The sequence below is a fragment of the Mesoplodon bidens genome, assembly GCF_964165515.1.
Source record: "Mesoplodon bidens genome assembly, chromosome: 8".
NCBI lineage: Eukaryota > Metazoa > Chordata > Mammalia > Artiodactyla > Ziphiidae > Mesoplodon > Mesoplodon bidens.
The window spans coordinates 100300423-100314788 of NC_138165.1; the positions used below are offsets into that span (position 1 = coordinate 100300423).

At 37.3% G+C, this 14366-nt stretch overlaps 1 protein-coding gene across 6 annotated transcripts in view; it reads right to left on the bottom strand.

Annotated features, from left to right (window-relative positions):
- Positions 1-14366, bottom strand: part of DOCK10 (dedicator of cytokinesis 10) — a 293328-nt gene that overhangs the window by 114580 nt on the left and 164382 nt on the right. For all 6 annotated transcript variants that reach the window (XM_081241945.1, XM_081241942.1, XM_081241941.1 and 3 more), the window contains one exon: positions 8780-8862. In XM_081241945.1, the coding sequence (XP_081098071.1) occupies positions 8780-8862 (83 nt within the window). The remainder of the gene's footprint in view (positions 1-8779; positions 8863-14366) is intronic.

Genomic DNA, 14366 nt, shown 5'->3' on the forward strand with positions numbered 1-14366 from the left:
AAAGTCCCTTGCTACTAAAATTCATAACTAATAAAAATAAATCTATTCTGGGGTACACAGTACTTGATATTGAGTGTTATAAATGATATCTAGAGTCTCACTTCAGTCCTAATTCCAATTTATTTCTCTATTTTGTTTCGGTTCCACAGTCTTGATAGGACATCCCAAGACCCACAGATAAGTAGTTGCAGATGGTAACAGTTTAATTTCAAAGCCAGAGGCTTGAAAGAAGAGTGGTAGGAAATGTGTATTTCGAGCTTATCATCACAACAGTTTCAGACACATGGTAGGGGTAAGTGATCAACAAATACTTGTTAATTAATGTGTATGAATTTACTTGCATGGGTATGTGTTAGTACAAACTTCAAAAACATATTAATATATAATACAACCTTCCTCATCCATGATTTATTTGCAAGCTCAAAAATATATACCAAGATAACAGAGATTTTGTACTGAAGTCTAAATATGTACTAAGTAGCATATTTTTATTCAAATGTATATGAGTATAATCGGAATTTTGGACACAAATACTGGGAATCCACATCTAGTCTAACCTTGCTATTTTGCTAAGAAGAAAACAAAGTCCATAACAGTTACTCACATAAACACATAGTGAAAGAGATGGGGTCAGAAGCCTTATCTCTGAAACGATACTTCCTGTATTAAGGACGGATTAGTCCAAACCATCTTTAATAAGCATGTTAAGTATGATTGCAGACATTTTTCTCTTGCAAAGGATCCTGGTGTACCTGTAGTTCTTTCTCTTTCTTGCAGAACCTTAGAGATACTCAGTTTGGGCCAACTGCCACTGATGTTAACTTGTTCTGCCTCTTTTGGTTAGGGTCAACCTTATATGAAGGCAGAACAGGTAACAGACCACACTGTTATTTTGGGACCACCGGGAAATTCTCCCCATCCCACCAAAAATACTCCTCTTCTCCTTAACAACATCTTGACACTCCTTGAACCAGAAGCAGTTCCTTTTGCCTTTTCATTTGATGGGCAAAATAAAGCGCCTAAACACAACCCTTTCCTCAACCCTTGCTCCTTCGAGAGGTGACACACTGCCTGAGATTCAGAGGCAGGTTCAAAGGGCTTATTTCAGAGCAATTACTCAAAGTATTTTGTCTGCAGAAGAGGAGACATGAGTGTTCCAGGATTCTTAAAATGATGGCAGGGCAGTAAAGGCACTATTAAGGAAACATCCCAAGTGAAAGATAAAGGGATGAGTAGGGAAAACTGAGGATGAGGCAGCAAAGACAAACTTGAACTGGAAGGTCAATGTTTGGCTCCGGGGTGGCCCTAAATTATATTCTAGTCCCTTCCTGCCCGTCTCCCTTTGACCTTGAGACAGTTCTATTCGTTTCTGAATTCTTTACCCTGTCCTCCTTGCTAGCATGGTTTATCCTTTCTTTTCTTTCTTACCAAAGAATAATTTTATAGGCATTTGTTCTTGATAATTGTGGCTTGCAATAGAGGCCATGTTCCACAGTCCAACTCTCATTTCTGCAAAGATAATTATAAAAGTGTAAAGAAAGGAGAGAAGGAACATCCTTCCAAACTAGCAATGAGAAAACAAACAATTAAGGAAACAAAATAGGGTTTTCATGAATCTCAGTGTATAAGGTTAAATACTTGTGAGGGTTTTTCCACAAATCTCCCATCAGAGAATTGAAAATAACAACTGAGATAGCCTATAAATGATAGCCAAAGTTTCACAAAAGTCCATGATTTTAAAGTGACTTATGCACAACTTAGCTGAAAATGCTGTATCGACAGGAGAATGGCTAAACAAATTATAGTAGATCCACACACAAAAGGAATGTTACTCAGAAGGGGAAAGGAGCTACTGATACATGCAACAACGTGGATATCACTCAAAACATCATGCTGAGTCAAAGAAGCATGTTTCCTGTCAGAAACACAGGAATACATATAGCATGATTCCAAAAATTAAAGTTCTAGAATATAAAGTTCTAGAATATGTAATAGCAATCTGTGGTGAAGAAAATCAGAACAGTGGTTGTCTCTGGGGAGAGAGAGAAGTAGGGGTGAGGACTGACAAGGAAGGGGTAGCAATGAACTCTTTGAAGGTGATGGTAACGTGCCTTATGTCAGTAGGGGTTTCAGGTGCACAGGTGTACACATAGTCAAAGTCATCCAGTGGTTCACTTACGACTTGTGTCTCACCTCCTGAAGTTTCCCTCAAAAGAAAAAAAAAGTAAACTGTAAACATATATGTTTCTAGTTAATGGTATGCATTCTAAAGTGTTTAGAAAGGCAGCAGACAGTGTGTTGGTACTTTAAACTCACTTTGAAATGGTCAAAATATAAGACGGGCTGGTGGATGGCAAGAGGGATGGGTGGCTGGATGCATAATGTCATAAAATACATACAGCAAAATGTAAAAGATACATTCTAGATGGTGAGAATATGGGTGTTCATTTCAAGATTTTTTGTATGTTTGAAAATTTGCATAGTAAAATATAGGGGTGATTTTTTTAAAGGTGTTGAAGAAAAATGACATTTCCTGAATTTTTTTTAATACTAAGCAAATTTTTAAGAAATTGTGCAAAATATATATATAACTATTCTCAAAGAAAATAGTGAGTATGAATTTCTCAAGAACTTTCCCCTGGTATTTTTGAAGGACAGATGATTTTGAAAAGAGAGAAGGCAGCTTCATACAAATACTAAAAAAAATTTTTTTAATTTCCCAAATGTTACAGTATTACAATTTGTGAGGTCTCCAAACTCTTGCATAAAACCAAATTTTCTTTAAGTTTTCCTTTACACTTCATTTAAGTATTATGACTCAAAAATAAATCATAAGGTATGATAGATAAGACCAATGAGGTCACTAGCAAAACTCAACCAACTACATTAATCCTTAGTCATATTCATGCAGACCTTATTGTTCATTAAAAAAAATGTGCAGACCAGGGAGTGTCAATATAGGTCATATCTAGGGGTGTGGGATGGGTGAATGTGCATCCCATATTTCGTTGCTGGCTTTTCTTAAATCTGTTTGCTTGATCAAATTCACTGTGAGTTGAGAGCTGTGTTAATTCTTGGAGGCTATTCCTCCTCATCATTAAATGATCTAGTTTCCAGATAGTACCTGTCACATAGAAGACCTGCAATAATGACAACCATGTATCGGAAGATAAATCCCCAAGCTGAGTAAACTCGCCTTCTAACGGAGGAGAGAGTGGGTAATTAAGCATAAATAAACAAGGTAATTTCCCTGGATGAAAATGGTTGGGAAGAAAATTAAAGAGGAGAAGAGAAAAGAGTGATCCAGGTAGGGGTGGCAGAAGCCAGGTTTAGAAAGGGTGGTCACAGATGGCCATTTTGGTTGAGAATGAGAAGAAGCCGGCCATGTGATGATCTGGGGGAAGATCATTCTGGCACAGGGAATGGCGAGCAAAGGTCTTGAGGAAGAATCAGGCTTGCAGCATCCAAGAGTGGACCACTGGTGGGGCTGGAGCACAGTGAGGGAGGGAGAGAGACAAGAGGGGAGGTCAGCCTTGTAAGAAAATGCCCTGGAGCACACTTGGTGGAGGGTTTAGACATGGGTGCTACTGAGAACTCTTCTTTCCCGTCCCTCTTCCCACTGACCCACAGGGCACTGCCTCCTTGTCTTTAAGTAACCATCATCACTACGCAGTCTCATATCTGCAGGGCCATTAAGCATGACCTTTCTCTCTTCTGGATGTCATTAAAAATTTTTAATTTTACCTGTTGAAGGTAAAATTCTTCCCCCAAGACCACTGTGGGTCTCTAAGGGCCTTTGGGCTCCAGAGACAGAGGGCTCAGCAGGGGCCTCACCTTCCAGTGATTGGACCCAACATTAGTTTTCATTTCTGGTCAGTCTTATTTCTCATTTCTATACCCATATTACCTCCTATACCTCATATAAGGAGTGTGGGGATGCTTGAGTGGAGTGAGGTTGGGGGCAAGTTACTAACCCTCTCGATGCTCTGCATTCCTTTATACAACAGGGAAAACAGTTTCTACTCTGTGGGGTCATGAATGTTAAATGAGATAATGTACATATGGCACCCAGCACATTCTGGCTCACTGTCGACACTCAAGAAGTGTTCTTTTATTTAAAAAAAATTCGGTTCCAAATCAGCCCAAATATACAGGTTCCATTTTTTTTTTTTTTTTTTTTTTGCTGTATGCGGGCCTCTCACCATTGTGACCTCTCCATTGCGGAGCACAGGCTCTGGACGTGCAGGCTCAGCGGCCATGGCTCACGGGCCCAGCCTCTCCGCGGCATGTGGGATCTTCCTGGACCAGGGCACGAACCCGTGTCCCCTGCATTGGCAGGCGGACTCTCAACCACTGCGCCACCAGGGAAGCCCTACAGGTTCCATTTTAATTGATCTTCTATCTATCACAAAATATACTTTATGAAATTTTCTTCTTTATATCCACCCAGCTGTGGTAAAACTTTTAGGTATGTCATTTATCTCTGTATTTTAGCCTGCGGATTAATGAAATCTATGGCATCATATTTTTTTGTTTGTTTCACATTTTTTAAATTGAGGTATAATTGACAGATGACATTATGCTAGTTTTAGGTGTACAAAATAACAATTCTGTATTTGTATATACTGTGAAATAATCACCACAGTAAGTCTAGTTAACATCGTTACCATGCATAGCTACTAAGAATTTTTTTGTGTGTGTGATGAGGACTTTTAAGATCTACTCTCTTGGCAACTTTCAAATATGCGATACAGTATTGTTAACTCTAGTCACCAAGCTGTACGTTCCATTCCCATGACTTATTTATTTTATAACTGGAAGTTTGTACCTTTTGGATCCCCTTCACCTCACCTCTGATAACTATCAGTCTGTTCTCTGTATCTGTGAGCTTGCTATTTTTTTTTTCTGGTTTTGTTTTTTGTTTTTAAATTCCATATATGAGTGAGATCATATGGCTTTTGTCTTTCTCTGACTTATTTCACTCAGCATAGTGCCCTTCAGGTCCACGAATGTTGTCAAAAGTGGCAAGATTTCATTCTTTTTTATCACCGAATAGTATTCCATTGTGTATATATGTCACATTTTCATCCATCAGTGGACACTGAAGTTGTTTCTGTATCTTGGCTAGTGTAAATAATGCTGTAATGAACATGGGGGTGTATATATCTTTTTGAATTAGTGTTTTTGTTTTCTTCAAATAAATACCCAGGAGTGGAATTGCTGAATCATACGGTAGTTCCATTTTTAATTTTTTGAGGAATCTCCATACTGTTTTTCGTAGTGGCTACACCAGTTTACATTCCCACCAAGAGTGCACAAGGGTTCCCTTTTCTCCACGTCCTTACCAACACTTGTTATCTCTGGTTGTTTTGATAATAGCCATTCTAACAGGTGTGAGGAGATAATTCATTGTGGTTTTGATTTGCATTTCCCTGGTGATTAGTGATATTGAGCATCTTTTCATGTACAAGTTGGCCATCTGTATGTCTTCTCTGGGAAAATGTCTATTCAGATCCTCTGCCTATTTTTTAATAAGATCGTTGTTGGCTATTTTTTTTTTTTTTGCCACTGAGTTGTATGAGTTCTTTGTATATTTTATGTATTAACCCCTTATCAGGTATATGATATGCAAATATTTCTCCCATTCAGTAGGTTGCTTTTCATTTTTTTTGATGATTTCCTTTGTTGTGCAGAAACTTTTTAATTTGATGTAGTCTCATTTGTTTATTTTTGCTTTTGTTGCCTTTGCTTTTGGAGTCAGATCCAAAAAAATCATTGCCAAAACCAATGTCAAGGAGCTTATTGCCTGTGTTTTTTTCTGAGGAGTTTTATGGCTTCTGGTCTTATACTCAAGTAGTAAATCCATTTTTAGTTGATTTCATGTATGGTGTAAGATAGTAGTCTAGTTTCATCCTTTTACTTGTGGCTGTCAGCTTTCCCAATGTTTATTGAAGAGACTATCCTTTCCCCATTGTATATTCTTGGCTCCTTAGACATCATACTTTTTTATGACATTCTTGTTTCCTAGGAACACCAATTTCAGTGCCAATTTTTATTTCTAATGTGTGAAGTCTTTACATTTTACATTCTAGCCTGAAATAAAGTCTCTCTCCAATATCTTCCTATGAACCGACACTAAAAAAATAAGGTTCTTAAGAGTGAATAATAGCACAATTTTAAATTTAAAGACTAAAAATGAGGGAGATAAACACATATCTTTTTTCACTTCCCCATAATTCCAAGTTTTTATTTTAAAGCCTCAGCAATCCATAAAAAGAAATGATCAGTTTAAATTGGTAGCAGACATAGGAGAATTCTTCTAATCCAGGAGGTATGAAAATGATTTACTTCTAATAGTCTCAGAAGGCCCAAGTAAATTATGTTCCCACTACTGACCTAAATATGTGTAGTCTTAGTGGGAAGTGCTTAGCTTTGTAAAATCATTTAAAAATAGTTTTACTATTCAATGTTACAGTCTTCATTCATTCAGGGGATACATGAGGATTATTCTAGAACTTCTGATTTTCATTTTGAACATATCATATAGAGTTCATTACAGTTTCTTACTTAGCGGCAGTCTTATGCTTCCCTTTCTTGGTATCAACTTCCACATCCTTTAGTTAAAGTCAGGGAAATTTTCAGCAATATTTTGGTTACTTTTGCATTTCTTCTCATGAGAATTCTTCTCGTGCTCTACAAGAATTCCAATTCAACAATGATATCCAGACCCTGTTCTGACTGGAGGTGTCTTCTCTATTGTTTTCATAGAGGAAGAATATAATGCATGTGAAATTTTTAATTAATTTATTTTTCTTTATGGCATCACGAATACAAGAAAAGATGAACAGTGTATGGGGATAAAGCCATTAAAGATTTCAATAGACCTAAGGACAGCAGGAAGGCATTTATACCAAATGGCAGCTGAACACCCCTTTCTACACTCTCTCCCTTTATATGCAGTCTTCCAAGTGCTTGGACATGGCTTACAAGTTGTAACCACTTCTCAGAACTGTTTTTAGAAAGAAGAAGTCTCGATGTTAAAAAATGCTTTGCTTTTCAATTGCAGCTACAAAAAGTGTGTGACTAAGGCCCAGACATTCTGAATGTAATAATTATTCATGAAGGCCTAGGTTGTGATGAGACCTTCCCAACATGAAGTTTATGGAAGTTATCTTTTAGGAGTGACCAGAATCTAAAGGAACGTTCAGAGATTTGGTGAAAGTTAACCGTCACTGTTTTGAATAAAGACTTGCTGTTTTAGAGGAACATTGCTTTGCTCTTCACAGTAACGCTACTCCAAAAGAAATGGCCTGCTTCTCTTCGTTTTTTCTTCTTTTTTTTTAATACTCACTGCTACAATCCCATTCTCCATAGAGTAGAGCAGGTGATTTCTTAAAGAGGTAAACCAGATCATGTCGCACTCCAGGTTACAAATTTCTAGTCTTCGGTTGCAATGAGAATAAAATCCAGCCCCTTTTCAGGACCCATGAGGTCCCCTGCCTAGTTGCATGGTTTCACCAACCCTTAGGTCCGGCCCCACTGATTGTCATTCTGCTCGAATGACCACTCTGGTTCCCACCTCATGGCCTTTGCCCCTGCTGTTTCCTCTAGGAACCCTTTTCTGGAGATTGCAGTGCTGTTAGCTACGCTTCCTTCAGATCTGAGTCCACATGTCACCTTCCCAGAGCTACTCCATAACACCGCCTCCACTTCAAATTCTGCATCCAGGAGTTGATAGCAGCACTTCCAAGTATCCCAGTCTGGAAAAGATGTTTCTGGGGGCGCGGGAAATCTTAGAAAGTGGTGCCCAAGTCTAAACCATGTGTCCATTAAAACGTTAGATGCAATGTGTATGACCTCAAAATTTCACTTGAGGGAAGTGTTAATAAAAAATTAACTTTTGACTGTCTTAAGTGTTTTTTCTGGATGATGTGCATCATTTTAGTTTGATGAACCAGTGTGTTGGGAGACTCCAGTTCTTTGCAGTTCTTTGAATTTAAGCAACTCCAAGCCCATCCAGGATTATTATATTTTAAAATTTGTTACTCTCTCAGTTTACTTATCCAATAAGTAATTATTGCACACCTACTATGTGCCAGGCATTCTCCTAGGCCTGCAGGGGATTCTGTGAGGAAGAGTCCCTGCCCTTTGTGGGGTTTAACTTTAGTGGGAGACACAGACACAGAATAAATGACTACTCTAGGTCAGGTAGTTGGTCAGGTGAGCAAATTCTTTATAGAGGTGACATTTGGGCAGTTGCAGAACAATATCACCTTTTCCTAAAGACTTTATTTCCCCATAATCCGGAAAATATTAGGTATTTGTTTTTCCTTTTTGCTGTTCGTTCTTAGACATTTATCATTCCTGTGGAGGTTATTTATTTTCGTGCCCTTTGATATCCCAGAGTGAAAATACATGAAACCAATGGCAAATCTGAATGCCATATACAGAATATTGTCAGAAAAAATTTCTGGTCCCAATTTTACTTTTTAAATTCTTTTGTATCTGCCATTGAAAAGACAGCTCACAAAAGAATGACATGGTACTTTAAAACTTTGTTCAAAACCTAAATGAGTATATGTATCTCTCACCCCAATTCTGTGAAGTTACAAGCAATACACTGTTGAAGAAAATGTTCCATCGTGACTTTTACTTTAAAATTTTGTAAAACATACCTTGATACTAGATTAACGTACATGTATTCATGAACAGTGGCAGAATTTAGGGAACATAGCTTATATATGGAAAAACCCAAGAAGTAATCATAATAGGTTCTTACCGAGGTAACTGTCGAATGTCTCCAGAATACTGTTCATATTTGTAGTTTACCACATACCACTGGGAACTGTAAAATTTACAAGCCTGAAAGGAAAAAAATGGCAATTAAAAATTATCATTCAAAAAGCAGCTGTCTTGATAAAGAAGCACAGTGAATTCAGTGCTCATAATCTCCGGGTTAATGTTAAGGTAGCTATGTTAGCAATTTTAAGGTAGATAAGGGGCTTGAGCATTATAATCATTTCATTTTCCAGTGAAAGGAAAATCTAACCTTTCCAGACTCTTAGAGGAGGAACTGTTTAACATATTTATTCTATTTTTCTCCATTAAGGAAAGCCTAATTTAATCATCCTCTGACTCATAACCGGATATGTCACTAACCTCAAGTATCATCATTTTTCAGCTTTCCTTGGAAACCCTTTATTTAACAGTTCTTAGCAGTGAAATATGTTATTATTTAGATGCCACCCTTTCGTCATAGTTTTAGCCCATTTTTTCTTATTCTTGCATCAGTAACCTATCCTTTTCCTCTTTATATCAACGCTGCTGTCAGCTTGAAATGAGTTTTTCAGTTTTACCTCATTGCCTTCTGAGCCCAGCCTTCTCCCTGATTATTCATCAACTTTATAAATATATGTGAATAAAAGATGACCAAAAAACTTTTAAAAAACAATGTTAATAGCACAAAAGAATTATCTCAGAGTGGTTCATGATGGCTGAGCTTACAGTATTTACTCATGGCAAATATTTGCCAAACACCGACCCTGTGCCTGGCACAGTACTGACCACAGAGGTAATAGAGATTTCACTAGCTGGCTTTTAAGATTCTTTTAGATTCTAAAATCACATAAATCTGGGGATTAAACAGCAACACCAGGATTATAAGGAGACTCTGTCCTCTAGCATTAGTGGGAGAAAATGAGGAGTAATAAACTTACTGCAATGTGAGAGATAAGACCTTTGATTGTCTTTGTAACCAAGAAGGGGACTGCAAATGAGAGCTCTTCATGAGAGTCATTACTCAAGGTGTGGAAAGGTTAGGGCAAAGAAAGCACGGGCACTGTCTTTGCAGAAACAGAAAGTGGGAGGGAGTGGCTCACAGGGGGGTGTAGAAAGGTGGGTGGAGAACATAGGGTGTGGGCACCTGGCTCAAGATGCACAGGAAAGGCAGGGAGAAGGGTTAGGGGTCCTTAGCCACACTGGATTTCTCTAGCCTTGAACTTCCTCAGCACCATAGCTTTATCTGTTCAGGGAAACACCCCAACGCAAATGGGGACTGAGGGCAAACAATGCATGAGACTAGGACAAAGTTAGGAGTGGGGGGATGGCGGCAGGGGGACAGGAGAAAAGAAGAGATTAAAAACAGAACAGCAACAAGACAAATGGATGTGGATAACAGTCAAAGAGGATTCAGGGGATGTGTACAGACTTTGGATGGAGAAGAGGAATATGAACAAAACTTAATGTTTAGCTAAAATTAAATTTCTTAACTTGCCAATTCCTGAGCCAACTGTGCAAACCACATGTTTCTGGAAATAAAAGGAAAACTGGACCTTGATATGCTCCCTGGCTAAAAAGTTCCATCTTCATTTTCGATAAAGATGCCAGGAATTCAGGCAAGGAGCACAAAGATCCACAGCATCCCAACCCAAGAGGGCAAAACATTCATGATCACGGCTCTTTCCCACCCTCTCTCACTTACTTTCCTTTCTCTACACTTTCCTGTAGTTCTCAAATGATACAAAATGGAAAACAAAAAGCATAAAACCCATCCCTTTTTTGCATTCCCTTTCAATCTTTTTTTTTCTGGTGCACAGGTTTACCTAGTTCTCCTCTAAGTATATATTTGAATTGGAATATTGTTTTTATTCACTTAAAGGCATATTCTAAAGATTTTTTAACTTTTGCTTTCTAAATTTTATGACCACTTTAAATAAGTAGAATAAAGTCTCATACCCTAATTTACCAACCTGGTCTCTTAGTTTTGGAAACCATCCATTAATTAATTTGGTCAATAAACATTATTGAACCCATATTGTGTGCCCGGTGTTTTTCCAGGGGATGCAAATACATCAGTGAACAAGGGACAAAAATTCATGCCCTCTTGAAAAGTGTGCCCCTGTGAAGAGCTGGTCAACAAACACAAAAATAAGTAAATTGTGTAATGTATCAGGAAATGCTAAGTGTCATGTGAAAAATAAAGCAGAAGAAGGGGGATGGATAGAGCTGGGGAAGGAGAGACAATTTAAATAGAATGGTTAGGGTAAGTCTTACAAAGAAGGTGACATTTGAGCAAAGACTTATAGGAGATGACAGAGTGAGCAGTTACTATGGCTACTTCAGATTTTGTGCCATTGTAGAAAAAAATGCTTCAGAGTGTTTCTTCATGAATTTGGTCCTCCCATTTTCCCCCAAGTTTGACCATTTTGGATTATTTTCTTAGGATAGAGTACTCAAAGTAATTTAAAGATTCTTGATTAAAAACTCCCAAACCAATGTATATTCTTTACCAAAAAAAATGCGAACAGAGGGTACCGCACTGAACCAGGAGCTACAGGGCTTTATTCTTGGTCTGGAACTAGTACTGAATTCCAACATGATTTTTGTCAAATCACTTTGTTTATTAGGATCTCTGATTTAGCAACTGAACACAGTATATTAGACTGGATTAGAAATTTCTCTCTCATAATATCTATTGCTACACTTCCTAATCTGGAGGTTTTGATGGGACAAATGTGCATTGTCTTATTGCCCTGTCTTGCTATGGATAGTACCTATGTGTAACCATGATAAACATCACGCATATTACACACACTGTTCACGAGATGCCACAGGCTTAACCAAATCTGAGATATGTTAATCCTGAATTCCACTGACCAAAAATGAAGGTGGTTATTTCTTATAATAGTACAGCCTAGTAAAGAACTACCTCTTTTTTGTTTTGGCAGTGGCAAGTGCCTGTCAGATACTGTTCTACTAGGTGCTTTACATATAATCTTAATAAGCACTCCATGAGATTTTATATTCCCATTTTATAGATCACAGAGGCAAGGAGAGGCTCAGATTTTTGCCCAAGATCCCACATGTGATAGAAGTAGAATTTCAAACTGGATTTGTCTGACTCAAAAAGTCTATTCAACTAATTTATGAGTTGTTTGATATTTGCAGACTTTGAAGCCTTTAAAAAAAATCACATCTGGACCACCATTCCAGAGGTTCTCTATGGTGTTTCTGTTTCTGTCTTGGAGTCAAACAAACCTGGTTTTGAATTTTGGTATTAACTGTGAGGTCTCAATTAAGTGATTTAATATCTATTTCTTTATCTGTCTAAATAATACCACCTTCATTAGGATCGATTCCTATAAAGCACCTAACAGAGGGTAAGTAATTAACAAATACTTGTTTTTAAAAAATCAGTTTTCTCAGCAAGTTTGACTCAATCTATAAATCACATTCATAATAGTTGATAATAACAACTTGTTTTTCTTGATTTATTCAAGTATAGTTTTGGAGAGCTATCTTAGCTCTGATGATCACAGAGCTCTGTTTTAATCAAATTCCTTCTGAATTTATTTGCTAGGTTTCTTGTATCTGGTGGTAAGTAGATGAGGATTAGGGTTGGACTAGAGGACCCTTAAATATCCTTGTAAATCTGTGATTTCTCTGATTCTGAGAAAGCCGGTGCATTTTACAAACACATAAACATTTCTCCTACATAGTTAGGCATTTTGGAAATGTTACGCATAGAAAATTATTCGCCATTCTTTGTTCCAGCCCACACAATCACTCTAAGAAGATCATTAAGATCTATTATAATTATGACTACAATTCCTCTTTGTCCAAAAACTAAGCTGAAATGACCTTTTGCAAATTCAAAGTCACAGGCTACAACTCTGCTTGTTTTAGTAAGTCTCCATTTCCCCCCTAAAAACTACCTATCTCAGAACACTGATTTCAAATTACCCACTTCTTATCCCCTTGAGAAAGGGAGACTGCCACAGTCTGCTTCAAAGATGAAGGCTGAATATCCAGCAAACATTTGCTGAGCTGGTTAATTTTTCCAAACAGCAATGTCCCGGTTCATATTTTATTCGTTTATTATGTTTGCTTGTTCAGCCTTTATCTTGCCATCTCTGCCTGTTATATGTTTAGACACAAAAAAAATTGAGCCCAGTCAACTTAGTCAAAGGCTTTTAAATCATTAGGATAGTGTTGCCCAAATTGTATTGTGTCCATGGGGCTTGCTAATTAAAATGCAGGTTCCTGGGTCCCACAGGGGGTTCACTGAATCAGAATCTCTAAAGGGGGCCTTGAAATGCATCATTCCACTGGAGTGACAGTGTGACTCTGTCCTTGTCATGCTGTCTGCCTATGAACTGAAAGCATTAGGGTCCCAGCTTCACACAGGGAACTCTAGTAACTGAGGTGACCCTCCAGCTTTCCCCTAAGTAGGCACATCCTTTTAAAAGAGCAGGGAGCATATCAGCTCAAGCGTGGGGTTTTACTGATAGTGGAAACTCAATATATATGTGTTGAATGAATGAATCTATATTCTTTCTTTTCCTTTAGAAATAACTAAACAGGACACCTTAAAAGTTCTAAAAATCTAAACACTTTCGAAAAGATTGGGCAACTATAAAGCGTACCCTAAAATACTCTAAACAAAACATATCATTTTTCCCCCTTTCCCTTCCTCTTTAGAAGATCATCAGAATCAATTCAAATCATGTTACCTACCTCAAATAGCAAGTTAGCTTTGGCAATGTAATTTGTCCATCTCTTAAAAAGGCTGATTATTAGATTCTGGCTACAGAGTAATAAGCAGGTAATAGATTGTTTTTTAGATGCAAAATTATTTTTCTTTCTGGCTATAGAGGTTATTTAATTACATGACTACTTTCTTGCCAGAAATATTTATGCAACCACAAAAGGTGTTCTTTTTGGCCCTTAGTCACCAATGGGATTAATTCTGTATTTGTAAAACGATGGTGGTGATTTTCATATTAATGCCATTCTTTACAAAGTTTAGAAGTAATTGTGGCTATGTTAAATGTTAAATGTTAAAAAATGCAGCATCACAAAGTTAAGTGAATTCAGATAAATTATGTATTGAAAGAGTGGCTGAATAATTTATTGTCCACATTGAGGCACTTCAAAGTGAAAGGAGATGCTATTAGCCAGGCCAACAGGTAGAATATGAAACTTCCTGCAAATCAGGACATTGGTCACCCAATAAATACATCGATATTTTAGAAGAAAGGAAAAGGCACTGAAAACATTTTTTAGTTTAACTTGACCACATTATATATTCCTTTAAAATGCAATCATTAATTTCTGTACTATAAAAATAAGCTGAACAGTTACTGATCTTTTAAAACTTATACTACACTCTTGGGAGAGAAATGAAAATGAGTTTGACAAAATAGATGATGTAACTATAGATCTGATTAAGTTTCAGAAATCATGGTACAATCTTATTTAATAGATTTTTGAGTCTGTTTTTTAAAAATATTACTTGATATTAGATAGTGTTACTATGTTTATAAATATGCATGTACCATGTAAAACAGAATGTCACATCAAATGCC